Source organism: Mesocricetus auratus, unplaced genomic scaffold (assembly GCF_017639785.1).
Source record: "Mesocricetus auratus isolate SY011 unplaced genomic scaffold, BCM_Maur_2.0 Super-Scaffold_100031, whole genome shotgun sequence".
NCBI lineage: Eukaryota > Metazoa > Chordata > Mammalia > Rodentia > Cricetidae > Mesocricetus > Mesocricetus auratus.
Genome location: NW_024429212.1, coordinates 6,242,975 through 6,263,132, shown reverse-complemented (window position 1 = coordinate 6,263,132; position 20,158 = coordinate 6,242,975). Strand labels below are relative to the sequence as shown.

At 45.9% G+C, this 20,158-nt stretch overlaps 1 protein-coding gene across 1 annotated transcript in view; it reads left to right on the top strand.

The window, feature by feature from the left end:
* Positions 1-17,270, top strand: part of Cul4a (cullin 4A) — a 40,589-nt gene extending 23,319 nt beyond the window's left edge. The window contains exons 10-20 of the mRNA XM_040733592.1: positions 2,619-2,737; positions 4,959-5,151; positions 6,736-6,840; positions 6,971-7,081; positions 7,182-7,267; positions 7,680-7,787; positions 9,948-10,061; positions 11,770-11,875; positions 12,269-12,441; positions 13,398-13,550; positions 15,850-17,270. Coding sequence (XP_040589526.1) covers positions 2,619-2,737; positions 4,959-5,151; positions 6,736-6,840; positions 6,971-7,081; positions 7,182-7,267; positions 7,680-7,787; positions 9,948-10,061; positions 11,770-11,875; positions 12,269-12,441; positions 13,398-13,550; positions 15,850-15,945 — 1,364 coding nt within the window. The 3' untranslated portion in view covers positions 15,946-17,270. The remainder of the gene's footprint in view (positions 1-2,618; positions 2,738-4,958; positions 5,152-6,735; positions 6,841-6,970; positions 7,082-7,181; positions 7,268-7,679; positions 7,788-9,947; positions 10,062-11,769; positions 11,876-12,268; positions 12,442-13,397; positions 13,551-15,849) is intronic.
* Positions 17,271-20,158: the final 2,888 nt, after the last annotated feature.

The window sequence follows — 20,158 nt, the reverse complement described above, 5'->3', positions numbered from 1 at the left end:
ACTGTGGGAGGGGCTCTGTGAATACAGCCTGAGTTTTTCATTTACAGCTTAGGATTTATAAATATATCTTTCTTACAGCCTGTCTTCAGAAAGTATTATACCACTTTACACATAATATTAAAGCCATACAGCATTGTATTTCCATTTCCTACCCCACTTTTTATGCTCTGTACTTTTTTTTTTAATGTAGTGCTCTACCTGCAGGTACGCCCACATGCCAGAAGAGGGCACCAGATTTTCATTATAGATGGTTGTGAACCACCACCTTGTGGGTGCTGGGAACCTTACTCAGAACCCCTGGAAGAGCTGCCAGTGGTCCCAACCCCTGAGCCATCTCTACAGCCCCCATGGTCTGTGCTTTTTGGCTTTAGTGTTGACATGTTCAGCCTAGTCTCCATTGGATTTTATTTGTCACCATCATAGTGAGCTTGCTTCCCTGGAAATTGTAAACACTGCCACTTTTTTGTAACACTTGGATGCCAATGTAACTTATTATAATAATCTGTGATGGGAACCTGCAGCTCCTCTCTTGAGCTTTGAATGTCTGAAGGGTTAATTTGGAGGGAGCGCCACTCCTAAAATGTCTGCTCTGCTTAGAAACACCAGCCAGGCACAGTGCTGCGTGCCTTTCACCCGAGCAGACAGACCCTGTGAGATGGATGTTGGCCTGGTCTATGGGCTAGGTTTCGGGCTAGCCAAGACTACATTGTGAGACCTGATCTTTTAAAAGATTTTTTTAAATGTAATTGATAATTTTGTCCCTTCACAGTCTATTAACAATGCCCAGTATAATTGAAATAAGCACTTTTAATGTGGGCAGTGTGACTTGTGCTTAACGTCTCCACTAAAGAAAACCAAATAGCTATTTGGAGAATGTTTAATTCCAGTCTAGGACAGGAAGGACAGAAGAGAGCCTCAGCATCCTAGAAACAAGACATTGTGGTTACTGGAGTCATCCGAGTGACCTTAGAGCCACCGGCAAGTTCTTGCTAGAAAGACAAGGCAGAACCCTGCAGCAAAACCTCACAAAAGAAAAGTGTATGATAGAAATTTTCATAAGTTGTTTCAGTACATACTTTGATAAGCTAAATTATTGCAAGGAAATGGTAAACTATGCTTGTAAAAGCTTACTCTAAATTTTATTAGGGGGTGTGGAGAGTCTGAGTTGATCACCTGCTTGCCATACAGTCATAAAGACCTGAATTTGGATTCCCAGGATCCACATTTAGAAGCTAGCTAGGGAGCAGCCACCTATAACCACAGCACTGGGGTGGCAGAGACAGGAGGCTGTCTAGGATTACTGCCAGCCAGTCTAGCTGAATTGTGAGTTCCACTTCAATGAGAGCAAAGCAAAACAAGGATGGAGGCTGATTGTGAAAGACACCAACGCCGATCTCTGGCCCAGATGAGCAGGCACCTGCAGATATGTGCACAAGCACATGAGTGTTCACATACAACAACATGCTCAGTGACGTTAGAAACATTCCAAAAGTCAGGTCCCTACACTTTTTTAAGATATAATTTAAGATGTTTTGGAGATATTTTTACAAACGCTAAGGTTTATTTGTGTGTTTAGCTCAGAAGTAATCTTGAGACATACCAAGCACACAGGATGCCTCCATACACCTTGACCCCTGAGTGGAGACACCTGTCTACAGGTCTACAGGGGGCCTCTCTGGTGTCCCCTTTGGGCCGCTGCAGGCACTGCACAAATATGGTGCATGTACTTACAGGCAAAATGCTCATGAATATAAAATAATAAAATTATAAAACTTAAATAGCTGAATAAAAATTCTAAAATTCCATATTGAACACATAAGATATCTGATAAATGCTTGTTTGTCTTACACTTTATTATATGAATCAGTCAACTAGAAATTTAAAATTGAATCAATTTCAGTTTATATTTATTTTATGTGTATGCGTGTTTAGCTTGCATGTATGTATATGTACCATATGTATGCACTGCCCACGGTGTTCAGAAGAGAATGGAGGTCAGAAGGGAGCATCAGATAGATGTCCTAGAACTGGAGTTGGGGATGGTTGTGAGCCACCATGTGGACTGAAAGCCAAGCCTGGGTTCTCTGCAGGAACAGCAAGTGCTTTACCTGCTGAGCCATCTCCATCTCTCCAGCACCTAACCCACCTTTAACAAATGTTTTCGCTAATAGATGAAACTTCCAATAAGAATTTGCATTGTAAATGTCTCAGGGTAAATATGCACCTAAATTTTTTTTTCAAGACAGGGTTTCTCTGTGTAACTCACTCTCTAGACTAGGCTGGCCTTGAACTCACAGGGCTCTGCCTGCTTCTGTGTCCTGAGTGCTGGGATTAAAGACGTGCGCCGCCACCATCCGGCTCTAAATATTTTTTGACTCATTACTCTTGTTAAATAATGGCTTTAGTGAAATGAGGAAATAAATAGTACATTCACAATGCACTCAGAAAGATGAGATCCACCTATGTGAGCCACCTCAGGCAGGCGACTGGACAGGCATGCCTCCATAGCAGGTATGTGCTCCAGGGCTGCAGCCATGTCCTGACTGTGGTGTGGATGCCACTGTTTGCACTCACTCCTGCTTCCTACTGTGACTTGTTCTTGTTCTGCACACTACTAGGGCTCGACCACCTGCTGGATGAGAACAGGGTGCCTGACCTCACACAGATGTACCAGCTGTTCAGCCGGGTGAAAGGAGGGCAGCATGCTCTGCTGCAGCACTGGAGTGAATACATCAAGGTACACACTGGTCTTGCATGCTGCACCCTGCAGAGGAAAGTGAGCTACTGCGAGGGGCCATCTGCTTGCCCGTCGTCCAGGTCACCTAATGAATGCTTTCTTGAGCAAAATCTACTCTTCTCCGGTGACACCGACAGTGATGACCACTGTCCAGGTGGACACGTGCAGTGCACTGACAGCAGCTTTGCTCCTGGTGTGTCTGCTCATCAGGCACGGGTGCCGGTGGCCATGCCGGCGGAGCAGCAAGTGCCAGCCCACCAGGAGGAAAATCCCTGATTGTGAATCTCGGATAGGCAAGGCCCCAAGACCTCAGACCGAGAGTGTCTTTTGCTTCTGCTGTGCCTTGACATGCTTGCTGCTGCGTCTTTCTCTGGGGTCTGGGATGGTGTCAATGGGTGTGAGGAGATCCCCACTGCCTGTAGTGTTGTGTTTACCTCATGGAAACATCTGGCTCTACTGGGCATTTTTACCTGTGGATTATTAGGAAGATGACATCTTCCTAAGTTGTACTATCTAATTGATAATAATATTAGCTTACATAGAGTTTTGGTGATAAAAAATAAAACAAGAAAGTGTCACACAGCTAGAACACGTGAGTTTCTATTGAGGAGCAGTGTACTCTGTGGCTTAGGTTAATGATTAAGAAAAGCAATTAAGTTTCAGTAGCCCAGCTACCTTAAATTCTATTAACCTTAATGTTGGGAGATGTGTTCACAGGTTTTGGAGTGTATCATAGCTGAAACAAAGCTTTGAAAATAACTGAAATTTAGACTAAGCTGTTGTAGTCAAATAGCTTTGAGGTGAAAAACCCAATAAGACAATCTAAAGTTTTAGAAAGACACGTAGTTGAATGAGGAACCACTCACTAAGATCGTAGGACAAGAACAAAGCAGCCCAGTTATCATGAGCTGACACACCTTTCTTGCTAGGATTGGTTGATGACCAAAGGTGATGACCATTTCTTTATACCCATTTCTGCCCTTAATCTCCTGATTTAAAAAAAAAAAAGCTATTGATGAGTGGGTATGCACACTCAAGATTTAAAGTAGAGCTGACTGATTCTTTTTCATATATAAAAGTTTAGGTTTGTGAGTCCTTTAAGATTCTTTATAAGATTACCTTTCAAAGCCAGATGGTGGTGGCGCACGCCTTTAATCCCAGCACTCAAGAGGCAGAGGCAGACGGATCTCTATGAGTTCAAGGCCAGCCTGCTCTACAAGAATTAGTTCTAAGACAGCTAGGTCTGTTAAACAGAGAAACCTTGTCTCAAAAAAAAAAAAGTTGCTTGAATGTGAATGTATGTGGGTTCTGAGGATAATTTGGTTTTCACCTGTAATACAGTTTAATCATGTATGGAAATCATGCAATTTTTTTTTTTTTTTTGGTTTTTTCGAGACAGGGTTTCTCTGTATCATTTTGGAGGCTGTCCTGGAACTCGCTCTGTAAACCAGGCTGGCCTCGAACTCACAGAGATCCGCCTGCCTCTGCCTCCCGAGTGCTGGGATTAAAGGCGTGCACCACCAATGCCCGGCAATCATGCAGTTTCTTACTTGCATTCTTTGTAATCATTCACTTGAAAAACAGGATATAACTGCATTGTAACTTTTATATTGCCTGAAAAAATTGCTGGGGTATATAAGCTATAAGGGAAAGAATAAAGACAGAGTTAAAATGAATTAGAAGGAAGACACCAAGAATGAGAGAAGGAAATCACCAGGAAAATAAAGAATAGAGAATATGAAAGAAGAATAAAGAAAAGGTCTGAAGGAAACCATCAAGAGAGTGAGAGAGTCTTTTTCCCTCGCCCCCTCAGATAAAAAATTCATAGCACTCACCAACTCCCCAGGCAGCAGTAATCTCTGCTCACCGTGAACCGACACACACTGTCACAGCAGTTTGGTCTGCCTACCGCTGTTTCTAAGTCCAATTTAAGACTTAGCCTCAGTTCCTACCTCCGTGTTCCAGGCCTTGTGTCCCTCATTGCCAATACAGCACCATTCAGCATCTTCCAGGAGTGTTGCCTGGGGCTGATACGGAACCTCTCTGAATGCCGGGCACCCCTGCCCACGGGGCAATAAGAGGTATCCGCAGTCGTGGCCACATGTAGAGAGGGCAAATCATCAAGGGGGGGGGCAGGGCCTACCGTCGTGTTGAGAGGCAGCAAAAGATAGCTCTGGCTTCCCAAGCCTGTTGCTGACTTGGTTATTTCTTGTTTCTGTAGACCTTTGGGACGACCATTGTCATCAATCCCGAGAAAGATAAAGACATGGTCCAAGACCTGCTGGACTTCAAGGACAAAGTAGACCACGTGGTGGAGGTGTGCTTCCAGAGGAACGAGCGCTTCGTCAACCTCATGAAGGAGTCCTTCGAGACGTTCATCAACAAGAGACCAAACAAGCCAGCAGAGCTCATTGGTAGTGAAACAGTTCTAGATGTCCTTTTTACATTTAGAAAGATGTGTTCTATATTGTACACGTGTGTTTCTGCCCAAGTGGGAATCAAGGGGCTTTCAGGGCTCCTTGAGCCATATGGGTTTGGGGACTGAACTGGGCCTGGCCACAGGCATCTTTACTCACGGAGCCATCATGCTGGCCTTTTAAGTGCTTTTTAAATATAAGAGTGAGTGTCTGGTGTAGGTACATGCCTTTAACCTGAGTATTCTCCAAGTGGTGAGCAGGTGAGTCTCTGTGAGTTCAAGACTAACCTGGGCTACATAGCAAGTTCCAGACCACCCATAGCTACATGATGAGACCTTGTATCAAGAAAAAAAAAAAAAAAGGAAAATGAAAGCTAGACATGGTGGTGAACACCTCTTTGAACCTAACACTTAGGAGGCAGAGGCAGATGGATCTCTATGAGTTTGAGGCCAGCCTGCTCTACGTAGAGAGTTGCAGGGCAGCTAGGGCTACATAATGAAACCCTTGTCTTAACCACAAAAACAAGAAAGAAGAAGAAGCCTCCAGTGTTTTCTCCAGCCAGTGAGCACTGTGGGAGGGTGCAGACCTTGTTAGGATGCCTATGTTCAGCAGTGCTCATGGATGCAGTTGCACCTCCATGAGAGGTGTGTCAGGGACTGAGCAAAGACCTAAGGATGGGAGGGTTGGTGAGCCCCAGCTTGTTGAGTCAGGGCTCTAGAGCTGTCTTAGTAAAGGTCAGTGTTGATCCTTGTCCTGACTAAAGAAACCCAAGCAAGCAGGTGTGTTCAGTCACTGGCCTCTGGATAGCGTTGGTGTGAGCGTTCTTTAATCACCACCTGTCTACTGCACACTCAAACAGATAAAACGAGAGCTCAGATAAGACAGTTGTGATAACTGCCCTGTTATTTCATGAGACAGCATAACATTTAAAGCTCAGTACTCCTGCCGGGCAGTGGTGGTGCACGCCTTTGATCCCAGCACTTGGGAGGCAGAAGCAGGCCGATCTCTGTGAGTTGGAGGCCAGCCTGGTCTACAGATAGAATTCCAGGACAGCTAAGGCTCCACAGAGAGACCCTGTCTCAAAAAAACAAAATAAATAAATAAATACAAAAAAGTTGAAAATTCAGTCTGAGTTTAATTTTAAAAACATTTTTCTAATCTGTGGATTTGCTAAGATACATCCTCATTACCCTGAGACCACCATTTTTAAAAAGTCAGTTTTTTACTGGGCGTTGGTGGCGCACGCCTTTAATCCCAGCACTTGGGAGGCAGAGGCAGGCGGATCTCTATGAGTTCCAGGCCAGCCTCCAAAACAATACAGAGAAACCCTGTCTTGAAAAACCAAAAAAAAAAAAAGAAAGTCAGTTTGCTTCTCATCCTGCAGTGGTGGTATTTTGGGAAGGTTCCAGAGTGCCCAGTTGTTATCTGGAACATTGAGAAGGGCTGTTCGGGGTTTGTTTGTTTATTTTTGCTTCTTGCTGTGTTGGTGTAAGGTGGTATCCAGGGCCTTGTGTGTATACCAGCGTATCTCACTGCTTTGACCTCACAGCCATCTTCTGATTGGAACTCTTATTCTTCCAGCTAAACATGTGGATTCCAAGTTACGAGCAGGCAACAAAGAGGCGACCGATGAAGAGCTGGAGAGGATCCTGGACAAGATCATGATACTGTTTCGTTTCATCCATGGTGAGATGTGGCCGACACTCAAGAGGAGGAGCTGCCCTTTGGCCGGAAGTAGTACTGAGGAACTTTTTGACAGTGGAATGCAGCATGTAAACCGCCTGTCTCAAGTCTTGGTTTTCCTCTGTTTGCACAGGCAAGGATGTCTTTGAAGCTTTTTATAAGAAAGATTTAGCAAAACGGCTGCTGGTGGGGAAGAGCGCGTCAGTGGATGCGGAGAAGTCCATGCTGTCGAAGCTCAAGCACGGTGAGCTCAGGGTGGGCCGGCTCGCAGGCGGGCGGGTGGGCGGGCGGGAGGGCGGGCAGCACGCACAGCTCCGTCTCACCCACTCCTTCGCATGCCGCAGAGTGTGGAGCTGCCTTCACCAGCAAGCTGGAGGGCATGTTCAAGGACATGGAGCTTTCCAAAGACATCATGGTTCACTTCAAGCAAGTGAGTTGCTTCTTCAGTAAAACTGGCTCAGTGGGTCCAACAGTTTGTCACATTGTAGCATAAACCAAGTAAAGAAAATCATTCCGGTGACATTGGAACACAGTGAAATATCTTTGAAAGACTTGATGTAGATCCTGAAGTGAAACTGTCTTTAAAATCATACAATATCCAGGCTGGGTATGGTTGCACACACCCTTAATCCCACCCAGCATTTGGGAGGCAGAAGCAGGTGGGTCTCTAGTTTGAAGCCACCCTGGTTTCTACATAGTTAAATTCCAGGACAGCCAGGGCTTTATAGAGACTTCGTCTCAAAAAAAAAAAAAAAAAAAAGATACATATACACACACCATTTCTTCTTCAATGCGTTAAGTATTTGTCTACTTATTTTGTCTTGGATAACTTTGTTTTTTAGCATATGCAGAACCAAAGTGCACCAGGCCCCATTGACCTCACGGTGAACATACTAACCATGGGCTACTGGCCCACATACACGCCCATGGAAGTGCACCTCCCTCCAGAGGTGAGTGACCAGCTGCTGAGCAAACCCACTTAGGCCCGACCTGTCCCCAAGTCACCCACTCCATATTCTGTGACCCGGAGAGTGGTGTTTGAAAATGACCTCTTCAGTCACAGTGAGAGACACCTACCCTATAGGCGGTGTCCTGCTCCATGAGGTGGAAATGGTGGCTTACCGGGCTGATCTTTGCTTTCCTCCACAAGATGACGCCAGAGTCTTGGCCGTGCTGTTGTTTAGGGCCTGTGTATTGACTTGAAGTACTGTGGAGACCCTGAAGTGGAACAAGGAGTTGTGGGCTCAGTGGGGCTAAAATCCAGCACGGCCAGACATCAGTGATGCAGAGGAGGAGCAGGATAGACCTCCTGGTTGACTGACTCTCTTCATCTCAGAGGGTGAGGGCCATTCCAGACAACAAAGACTTGGGGACTGCAGAAGCCAGGGCAGCAGGGGAAAGGCCGTGCCTTCCAAGACAAGGCCACCACTCCCTCCTGAATCTCTTAGTTCTAGGACAGTTGGTGTTCTCAGTTTCCTTGTTTTGGACCCCACTGGGCTCTGAGCCTTCTGTTCGTCTCCATCCCTGCCCTAAGTGTCCTCACCTCACACCAAATGAACAGAGGCCCTGTAGCTCAGCCTGCAGCGCATGTCTCCTTTCCCTTGCCTTTCTTTCCACGGTGCCCCAAGCGTCCCTCCCCCTCACTGAACCTGACTAGACCAGCTCCTGGCCAGTTTCTCCCACCTGAGTGCTGCCTGTGTCACCACTTGCCGTAGGCCTGCCCACTGGGGATCATGTTTATTTTGTTTCCAGGCATATTTGTGCCTCAGCAAATCTCTTCATAAAACCCCCATGCTGCCTCTGCCCTGGTAGCTGTACCTGGTCATACCCTCTGGGGATCATTTTTCCTTCTACCTGGTAGGCCACTCAGAACACTGCCAGGGTTTTCACTTATTCTGAAATTGTCCAAACTTACAGAAAGTGTGCTGGGTGGTTCCTAGAACGCCTGTGTTTATCACTGGCTATGTAGATGGCGTCTCTTTCCTGTTCAGTGGGCTATGTGGTCCCTTTGCCCTCACTGCATCAGAGCAGGTCTCCTAGAATTGTCCCTAAGCACTTCAGATGAGAAAATGCTCACTGGTAGGAGTCCCTCGTTCAAGGTTAGCCCGCTGCCTCAAGTGTATCCTTGATAGCTGCTATGGTTGAGCTATCCTTTACTTCTTGAGAATATCTGTCTTAGTCTGTTTTCTGTTGTTGCAACAGAATTCCTGAAACTGGGTAATTTAATTCTAAGCGCTGGGAAGGCCGGGGTCAAAAGGCTCCCAGTGATCAGAGCATGAGGTAGAGGAGGGACTCAGGAGAGGTCAGCAAGCTGCTGGTGACTCGGAGCCCACGCTCACTCCCTTGGTGCCTGTGGGTCATTCAGTGTGTAGTCTGCATGCACTTGTGAGTGTCCATGCTGGTTAGCTTTTGTCACTGTGACAGAACTTGAGAAAAACCACTTACAGGAATGAAGAAGGTTCCTTTGTTCGTGGTTTCAGCGATTACAGCCTAAGGTCAAATGGATCCAACACTTTGAGACAGGAGCACCCCTGCAGCATAAGCATTCTGGGTCAAAGCTACTCATCTCATGGGTCCAAGAAGAGGCCAGGGACAGGACATGCTCTCAAAGGGATATCCCTAGTGACCTACTTCCTCCAAAGAGGCCCCACCTTTGAGTTTCCAGATCTTTCCAATGCTGTTAAATTACTAATTCATTGATAAGGTCAAAGCCCTCGTGGCTCAGTTGCTTTCCAAAGTCTATCAACTGGCAGCCAAGCCTGGAGCACATGAGCCTCCATGGGCCATTTCACTACAAACCATGACAGTGTGTGACACCATCCCTAGGCAGAGGGAGAGGAAGTCACTGGGCTTCAGGCAGCATGTGACTCAGGGTACCCACATGTGCCGATGGAGGTGACCAGCAGGAATGAGTAAAGCCTGAGTGTCAAGCACCAAAACAGGAAAAAGCCAGAGGTCTCAGGCCTGTGGTTGTTCCAGGTAGTAGATAGAACAAAGAAAAATAAATGTCAGAATCTGGGGTTGCCTTCTCAGGTCAGCTATGAAGGCCTGTGAGAGCTCCGTGCGGGTATGCGGGTATGCTCAGTCTCTCGCGTCTCTTGGCTTGGCAGATGGTCAGACTTCAGGAAGTGTTCAAGACTTTCTACCTGGGCAAGCACAGTGGCCGGAAGCTCCAGTGGCAGACGACACTGGGACACGCCGTGCTGAAGGCGGAGTTTAAGGAGGTCAGTTCTTCTATTCTGCCAGGATGTTAGGAAAATTTTCAGATTGCTATTGAACTTCCATAGCAGTGAAAGGCAAGATTTTTTTCAATATGATGCAGTCCTAGTTTTTCTTCTTATTATTTATTATTCAATAAAAATAACAAGTAAAGGGTAAATATTCTGCTTAACAAAAATCAGTAGTAAGTTAATCAACAAAATCATTACCAGGGTTGGGGAATAATTCAGTAAATAAAGTACTCATGCTGCATAGCCATGAGGGCCTGAGTCAGAGCCCCAGTACATACATACATAAAGGCCAGGTGTGGGTGTCAGCAGGATGGGTTCCCTGCTGCTACTGTTTTTAAGACAGTGTCTTGCTATACAGTCCCAGGGGAGGCCTGAACTTTCTGTCCTCCTGCCTCTGCCTCTTGAGTGCTGGCCTCAGGAACGTGCACCATCACCCATGGCTTGCTGAGGCTGTGGGTGGAGCACAGGAAGGCCGGAAGACAGCCTGGGAAAGAAAGGCCTACAGAGTGCTCCTCCACACTGGTTCAAAAACAGAGATTGCTCCATCGGCGCCATCTCCACTGCTCGGCTGCTCTGTAGAGGACAGAGTCTACCTTAGGATGTCCCATGGTCCCTTTTTCTTATCTAGAATGTTCCATTGCTCACACACAAGCCTGTACCATGAGATCTAGCAGTTCTGTATGGAGAAGACAAAGGACGGGAAGGGAATTAGGGGGAGCAGTAGTGTTGGGTGCCTCTTGCTGGACCCCAGCCCTGACTCACATGAGCAGAAAGTTTCGGGGGCCATATGCTATCTGAGAGGTCGGCTCCTCCCTACAGCCAGAAAGCAATCAAAGACACAGGTGGCATAACTGGCTTGCAGAAGAATGCATATGACATCTATACAGTATGCAGCATACTAGAATAATAGCTCTACAAAACAGGAACTTGGAGTATTCTCCGTGGCATGCTTCAACATACATGATTCATATATTAAAGTTAGATGTGAACGTGAAGGCTGTCTCCCACTCACTGCCTGGTGACATGCTTCTCTTGTATAACTATGCAGCCCATGTCTCCCTTCTTACACGATTGCTGGTAACAGCAGTGAGCATTCTTTTTTTATTTGTTGGTTGGTTGGTTGGTTTTTTGAGACAGGGTTTCTCTGTGGCTTTGGAGACTGTTCTGGAACTAGCTCTTGTAGACCAGGCTGGTCTTGAACTCACAGAGATCCGCCTGCCTCTGCTTCCCGAGTGCTGAGATTAAAGGCATGCGCCACCAATGCTCGGCAACAACAGTGAGCATTCTTTTCCCCAGATCTGTGAAATGCCTTACTTAGCAAGGACTCCCAGCTCTAACTGAAGTGACTGGACAAGGGAGCACATGGAAATCTTGAAATATTTCCCTCTTGGGTTCTTGACACGTGACAAAATTTGTTCAGTGTTAAAATGCAAAGAGCAGTGGGTTCACAGCAGCCTGAACTGGCCTCCAACTCAGGAGCCCACGCTGGCTCACAGGTGTATGTTGTCATACCCGGCTCCAAGACAAGAATTTCGAGGTGCAATGCCCAGTGATCATTTTATTTGTCTTATAATCAGTAATTTCTTCTTACTTAGTGGTGTTAGCAAGTTCTGAATCCCTCAAAACACAGTGCATACAAAGCAGTCTGCTGTAACTCACAAAGAGTTCAAGCACCCTCTGTGATGGCTTCATTTTCTTAAAGGGGAAGAAGGAGTTCCAGGTGTCCCTCTTCCAGACACTGGTGCTGCTCATGTTCAACGAGGGGGACGGATTCAGCTTTGAAGAAATAAAAATGGCCACTGGCATAGGTAGGAAGATTTCTTGTGGCTTTTTTTATTTTGTTTTTGTTGTTTTTGTTTATTTTGGAAGTAGAGTCTCACTATGTCACATTGGCTATCCTGGAACTCCCAGATATCCACCTACTTGTGCCTCCCAACTGCTGGGATTAAAGGTGTGCACACCACACCTGGCTCTTAACACTACTACTGTGTTAATTAAAAAGAGGAGAGGCTGGAGAGGCAGCTCAGTGGCAGAGGGTGTGGGGAATGAGGAAGGGGGAGGGGTGCGGGGAATGAGGAGGGGGAGGGGTGCGGGGAATGAGGAGGAGGTTTAGACCTTGCACTCGCTGTGACACCACACTTTCTCTCGACGTTGTTGAGTCTCGTGTGTTTTGTGATGTCTGTCTCCTTTGCCTCCCTCAGAGGACAGTGAGTTGAGAAGAACACTGCAGTCTCTCGCCTGTGGTAAAGCGCGGGTTCTGATTAAAAGTCCCAAAGGCAAGGAGGTAGAAGATGGAGATAAGTTCATTTTCAATGGGGACTTCAAACACAAGTTGTTCAGAATAAAGATCAATCAGATCCAGATGAAGGAAACTGTAAGTGCTAGCATTCTCTCTACTTGTGTGGTCTCACCATGGAGTCCTTAGCCTTTCGAGTACTGTCTTGACTATTAGAGGTCAGAGCACAGGTCTGAGTCTAGTGCACATGCAGGGTTTGGAGTGCCCTTTTATTTATCTTTCATTAATTTAGTGCTATCAGTAGAAGCAAAAGTGGAGAAATCTGTGTGACAGCTATGCCCATATATAAAAATCATACCTCCCTGTGTCTATTGCCAGCACAAAAGAAGCTCATGGCATTTCCAGAACTAGTGCCTGCTTTCTGCTCTGCCTGGTACAGTTCAGCTGCTCCAGGCTAGGCCTTAGAGGAAGAAGGAGGTCTCTTACAGACCACAGAAGCAGCAATTCCAGCAGGGAGCAAGCTCTCAGTTTCCCAAATGTACACAAGCTTAAGACCAAAGCTGCCAGCCCTTCTGACCTGAAGCTAACACAGTGGCTTCTGATGGCCTCCTCATTCCTAGAACTGCTCAGTCTAAGTAGTTATATGAGGAGAGTTCTTCCAGAGTATGGGGTGAGGGGTGGGGATGCAAAACAACTTTAATTATCAGATTACTCCTCTCCCAGATACAATGATTGTGTCATTCATTGTGAGGCTTTCAGTTTGTTGACAGAAAATATACTCAAATTCTCAAATTAGTTATGCAATATAAGGGGGCAAGTGAGGTGTGTCAGTGGTTAAGAACAATGATTGGTTTTCCAGAGGACCTGAATTCCCAGAATCCACAGGGCCTCACAGCTTTCCTGGGCTGCTAGGAAGCCTTAATATAAGCATTTGTATAAGAAAAATACAAATCTTAAAATTACTTTTCCAAGTGTTAGTTTTAGAGTTGTACGCTTGTGAAAAGTTGAGCTTTCTTAGGGCAAATTAAAATGTAACAAAGCCACACTGAAGCGTTTTTACATGCCTCTCAGAGGTTCTTTCTTGTTTTGTCCAGGTTGAAGAACAAGTTAGCACCACAGAGAGAGTATTCCAGGACAGACAGTACCAGATCGACGCTGCCATAGTCCGAATAATGAAAATGAGAAAGACTCTTGGTCACAACCTTCTAGTGTCTGAATTGTACAATCAGCTGAAATTTCCAGTAAAGGTAACTTCTGTCAGCACAGTTGGGTGTTAGGTTTGTGTTCAGTCACAGAACATGCTGGAGTCCCTGTGTCCTGGCATGTGACTGATTCCACGGGGCCTGTGTGAGCAGAAGCCAGCACACGTGATAGCCAGGGCTCTGTGCAGATCTGCAGTCAGCACCCTGGAAACAGACTCAGCTCCTCTAAGCATGTTGCATGCTTGTGCTTTCAGGAGGGAGTGGAGGGCCACAGGGTGTCAGGACAGAGGTTCTTCCCTAACTGTGTCCCTTAAGCCACTCCTTGTTGGTAACTCCCTGGGCCCTCGTGGCAGTGCTGTTGGTAACTTCTAGATTCAACATTCACAAGCGACATAGCATTTTCTACTTTGGAGATGTAAGTCAGCCTCAGGCTTGTCCCTCTTTCTTGTTGTAGAACTGAGCTCTAAGATTCTGCAACATTTGAAATGCAGATGAGCTAGGGGATCATATGCCATAAAATACAGCCTACAATGCATTGTTAGTTAGCTCAGAAGGAACTGAACTCTCAGAACCTCTGGCCTTCAGCATCTGGAAGTCCCCTGGTTACATGGCATCGGAGTTGGTCTTTATCAGGGAGTCACACTGAGACAGACGGGTTAGTCAGTGCCTCAGTGACAGGTGTGGCGAGTACCTGGCCGCTCCCCTCCATAATGATGGCTGCACAACCCATCAGTACTGTTGTTGTTTCATACCCCAGGCCAGGGCATCTGTTTGTCCCTTTGCAGATGAAGTGACCTGGTAATTATGTGTAGAGCGTATGTGAAGCTGGTTACCCCCATGCTTTTGTAGCTAATGCTATGTTCAGCCCTATCTTGTAAATGCATGACCTACCTGCACTGAATAGCAGGGCTTGCTGTTTGGGAAATGATGGCAGGAGGCCCTGGCTCCCGAGTGCTGCTGACTGATTTGTTTATGACTGCAGCAGAAGTAAGGCAGGCGCCTGTTGGGCAGAGACACTATAAGGCTGTGGACTCAGCTCTGGTGTTAGACATCCACAGAGACTGAACTCTTTGACTTGCGTGGTGGTACATGTCTTTAATCCCAGCACTCGGGTAGAAGCAGGCAGATCTCTGTGGTTTGAGTCTAGCCTGGCTACATAGCAAGTTCCTGGAGAGAGCTAGTGCTACATAGATAGACCCTGTCTCACAAAGCAAAGCAACAAAGGCAGGCTGGGAGCCTGTGGCTGGTCCCCTGCTTTATATTCACAGGCAGAGAAAAAGCTCTGTAGTGATGCAAGTTTGAAACCAGCCTGAGCTATATAATGAGTGCTAGGTCAGCCTGGGAAATAGAACAAAACCCTGTCTCAGAATCTCAACAGAACCAACAAGATGGCTCAGTGGGTAAAGGCATTTGTCACAAAGCCTGACACCCTGCCGGGCGTTGGTGGCACACGCCTTTAATCCCAGCACTTGGGAGGCAGAGGCAGGCGGATCTCTGTGAGTTCGAGGCCTGCCTAGTCTACAAGAGCTAGTTCCAGGACAGCCTCCAAAGCCATAGAGAAACCCTGTCTCGAAAAACCAAAAAAAAAAAAAACAAAGCCTGACACCCTGAGTGAAACCCATATGGGAGAAGGAGAGAACTAAGTCCCACAGGTTCCTCTGGTCTCCACACAGGTGTCCTGGAATGTACACACAAAAGAATTAAGCATAAAAATATTTTTTAGCTGGGTGTTGGTGGTGCACACAGAGCCAGGCGAATCTCTGTGAGTTCGAAACCAGCGTGGTCTACAGAGCAAGTTCCAGGACAGGTTCCAAAACATCACAGAGAAACCCTGTCTTGAAAAGCCCCCCAAAAATTTTTTTAATAACAGCAGCAAGCTGGATTTTAGTGGCATATGCCTTTAATCCCAGCTTTCAAGAGTCAGAGGCAGGAGGATCTCTGTAAGTTTGAAGACAGCCTGATCTACAGAACTAGTTCCAGGGCAGCTGGGACTACACAAACCCAGCTCGGAAAACCAAGTAATAATAACAATTATAATAGCAAAATAAGAATGGCCCACCACAACATGGTCAGATTTTCCTTCAAACATGTGAGACCATGCTGTGCCACATTTAGGATTTGCCCTGTTTACATGCTAAGGAGTAAGGAAGCCAGGGGCAGTCATCCCTGTGCAAACATTTGTTCCAATATGTTGTTAACCTGATCATTTTGCAACTATCAGTGATCTCAGTATAAATAGTCTGTTGTAGTGTTGCATGTTTTGTTATATGTGTCATGCAGGATGTTATGCTTATGTTTGTATGTTAGTGCTCTAGCCTAAAAAATTTTGATTTCTCTTTTCTAGCCTGGAGATTTGAAAAAGAGGATTGAATCACTTATAGACAGAGACTATATGGAGCGAGACAAAGACAGTCCAAATCAGTACCACTATGTGGCATGATGTGTCAGCAGACTGCCGTCTCCCAATGAGACAAACACTAGAACGCACCTGCAGAGTGTGAACACGGCTGCTGTGCTGTTTCCAGGTCTCTGCAGCTGCAACTGTGGGCGCCTGGACTCAAAGCGGAGAACATGGTTCTCGGTCATCCTTCCCAGAGTGCAAGGACTTGAGATGTCACACGTCTCTCCTCTCCATTCTTCCTCCCCTCCTTTGTTTCTGTACTCTCTGGCTTTAGATTGGACATGTTGATTTTAGTTCCTTCACAAGCTCTTGTACCTCTGGCAGAAAGCCACAGGCGTGGTGTGTTGTGTGTGTGATTGTGGGACACAATGAAATACCCTAGATGCTGCATTCTTCCCCAGATGAACACTCAGAGAGGGAGCCCTGGGCTGGGCATGGGAGAAGCCGCGTCCAGACCGCCACTTAGCTCTGCACCCTAAGCACTTGCCACTGTTCTGTGTGTTTTCAGAAAGTTCCAAACTTTGGCTTCTGTAAATCAGGTTTCAAAGTGAGGTCCCTGATGTGCCAAGAGGACATCATGTCTGTCCCTGGAGATACAGAGCCTGTCCAGAAGGCTCCTTGTCATTTCTGTTTAGGTGCTTGGGGGCTTCGTGTTTGTTTCCATGCTGGCTGAGTGTGGCGGTCCTGGCTTTGGCTTAGGGCGACTGCTGTTTGACTGTTGAGGTTGCAGTTTGTGTGGTGACCATAATAAAATTGGGCCTGGTTTCATAGTCTTGCACAGGGACCGTCTTGGATCTCTGCCCCTGGCGCTGTGTGGAGCTTAGTTATTTTTGTCAAAAGGCAAAGGATTTGTTGGTGCCTGGTGACATACTGTGTGTTCACACGTGAGGTTAAGCAGTAAAAACAAGGCTCCATGGTGGTGTTGGCATGGTGATGATGACAGACACTTTTGCAACATTTAAAAGTACTTTATATTTTACAAAGTAGCATGTTTCATTTTGATTAAAAGCTACCAAAGGAATTTTGATCATGTATAAGTGTTTAAAGCAATATTTTCTGGAATATACCAAGTTTATATAACTCGATTTTATGCTAAATTATTAAAGGATTCTCCCTTTTTGAAACATGCATGTTTAAAATTCTGACATCTTTTGGGTTCCCATATTAAAAATCCTTACTCTTTAAGTATCATTTCTATATTTGTAAATTTTCATTTAGGAGTTCTATGATATGTGGTCTCTGAAAGACCAAATAGATTTCTATTTCTACTTCTTACATTTTAAGTTCATTGTGTCTACAGATTGTTAATATTGTAATTTAATGTAGACTGACTTTGAATAAAACTAGTTTAATTGGCCTTTAAATTACTTTAATAAAAATTTTGGTATGCAGACTACACATATCCTCCTAACTGTTCAGCAGCCTTAACAGCTGAGAAAGGAAAACACCTGTCACCATCACATGACTGTCCTGTCCTGTCTCCTCCACCGAAGCACTAGTTCAGCAGGACATCAGCCAACTCTTTGCTGCCCCATCTCTCACTTAGCAGCCTTATTCAGTGTCTTACCAGAGTGAAACCAAATGTGGAAAAAAGCAGGAAGAAAATAATAAATAATGGAAAGCAAATGGGCACCTAGACCAAAAAAAAAAAAAAAAAAAAAAAGCTGTATGGTTAGCATTTACTCTTCAGAAACTGTTTTTGCTTAGAAAACCTAATAGAAACTACTGGGAAGATGTGACATAAAATTAGAAGCCCTCCTACAATGCTATTATGAAATACTGTATTTCTGTGGCATCGTGAAGATACTGTCCTGTTATGGAGCAGGTCTTAGGAGGTCCCTGAATATGTGAATGACACAGCACTGCTCTGTCTCCCATAGCATTAAAGACAGGACTCCTCAGCCATGCCTGGTGGTATCAGCCACCTCTGAGCCAGACAGGAGGCTGAGGCAGGAGGGTCCCAAGGTCAAGGCCTGCTTGGACCACAGCGTGGGTCAGGAAAACTGTCTTCAAAGTTAGGGGGAGACTGAGGATGTAGCTCCTGGTAGAATACTTGCCCAGCGTGCTTTGTTAGCAGGGCTCTGGTTATGTCTGGCCCTCAAAAAAGGAAAAAGAATGGGCATTGTCTCTCACTTTACAGCAAGGTGCCTCTGGGTGAGGAAGGGCCCTTACCACCAACCCTAATGACCTAGTCCCAGGAGTACACATGATGGAAGAGAATCAACTCCAGTAGGCCACCCTCTGACTTCCACAAGCACAAACTCAATGTAAGAAAGAAAGGAGGATGCCTTTGGAAAATGTGTATAGGTTGGTGTTTTCCTTGTGTGATCGCTCTTGGTTGTCAACTTAAAAGCCCAAGCAGCTGGGCACACCTGTAAGGGGTGTTTGGTTAACTGAATCATTCGAAGCAGGAAGACTCATCTTAAACCCAGACGGTGTGATGTGGGAAGACCCACCCTAAGTCTGCAAAGTTTTGCTTTTTTGCAAGCATGCCCTCACTTTCAATATCAAGCTCTTATATATCCTGTTGTTGAGGCATTCCTTCACTGGCATTGGAGCCTACGTCTTCAGGATTCTAACATAAGGTGAAGACCAGCTGAGACATCCAGCCTTGCAGACTAATTACGGTATTCCTGAACTGTTTTCAGGTAACAGACACTGATGGACTAGCTGGACCTGTGTAACAAGAGGATCTTTGTCCTGGCTGGTCCCGTCACCCTTCAGCCCCAAATGAACACACAGATGCTATATTAGTTATAAAACTGTTGGCCAGCCGGGCGTTGGTGGCGCACGCCTTTAATCCCAGCACTCGGGAGGCAGAGGCAGGCAGATCTCTGTAAATTCGAAACCAACCTGGACTACCAAGGGAGTTCCAGGACAGCCTCTAAAGCCATAGAGAAACCCTGTCTAGAAAAAAACAAAAAACAAAAAACTGTTGGCCAATGACTAGGGCTTCTTATTGTCTAGCTCTGTCTTTTATTAACCTATGTCTATTAATCTAAGTATTCCCACGTGTTCTATCTTACACCGGAGAAGGGTTCAGACCTGTTACTCCTTTGGCAGCCTATATGGCAACTGTTCTGGTGGGCCTTCTCTTCCTACCTTTCCCAGAATTCTCCTTGTCCTAGTCCTGCCTGTCTTCCTCATTGGCCAGACTGTTTTATTCAACAAATAAGAAAAACATATACAGAAGGACATCCCCCATCAGACCTGAGTCTGTAAGCCACTCTAATAAGTACATATACAAATTATATATACACATATAGTATATAACATATGGTGTCTACAGAGAACCCTGGCTAATACATGTCTGTGTAGCAAGTGTGTGCCTAGGGCCTGTAGCAGTCAGAAGTGGGTGTTGGATCCCCTGGAACAGATAGTTGTGAGAATAGAGCCCAGCTCTTCTGGAAGAGCAGCCAGTTTTCTTAGCTACTGAGCCATCTCTCCACTCAGATTTTATTTTATGTGAATTACTTTCCCTGTATGTATGCATCTGCATCCTGTGTATTCAGTGCCCACAGGGGGCCAGCAGAGGGCATCCAGGTCCTTTGTAGCTTTGGGGCCTGGAACTCACTCTGTAGACCAGGCTGGCTTCGAACTCACAGAGATCTGCCTGCCTCTGCCTCCTGAGTGCTGGGATTAAAGGAGTGTGCCACCAATGCCCGGCCTTTTTTTGTTTGGTTGGTTGGTTTTCTTTTTTTTTTTTTCTTGTTGTTTTTTGGTTGTTGTTTTGTTTTTCAAGACAGAGTTTCTCTGTATTGTCCTGGAACTCGCTCTGTAGACCGGGCTGGCCTCGAACTCACAGAGATCCACCTGCCTCTGCCTCCCGAGTGCTGAGGTTAAAGGTGAGCACTGCCACCACCTGGCAAAATTGACTTTTTAAGAATAGGGTTGCTGGGCTGGGCGTTGGTGGCGCACGCCTTTAATCCCAGCACTCGGGAGGCAGAGACAGGTGGATCTCTGTGAGTTTGAGGCCAGCCTGGTCTACAGAGCGAGTTCCAGGACAGCCTCCAAAACAAAACAGAGAAACCCTGTCTCAAAAAACCAAAAAAAGAAAAAAAAAGAATAGGGTTGCTGTTGAATGCATTTTATTGTTTGGGGTTTGCTTTGTTTTTTGCCTGTGAAAAAGTGAAAGGGGGGACGGTCTCTTGTATCCCAGAGTGGCTTCAAACTCATCTTGTAGCTGAGGGTGACTTGGAACTCTTGATCTAGAATTTTAGACTTGTGCCACTACATCTCAGTTCTCTTTTGT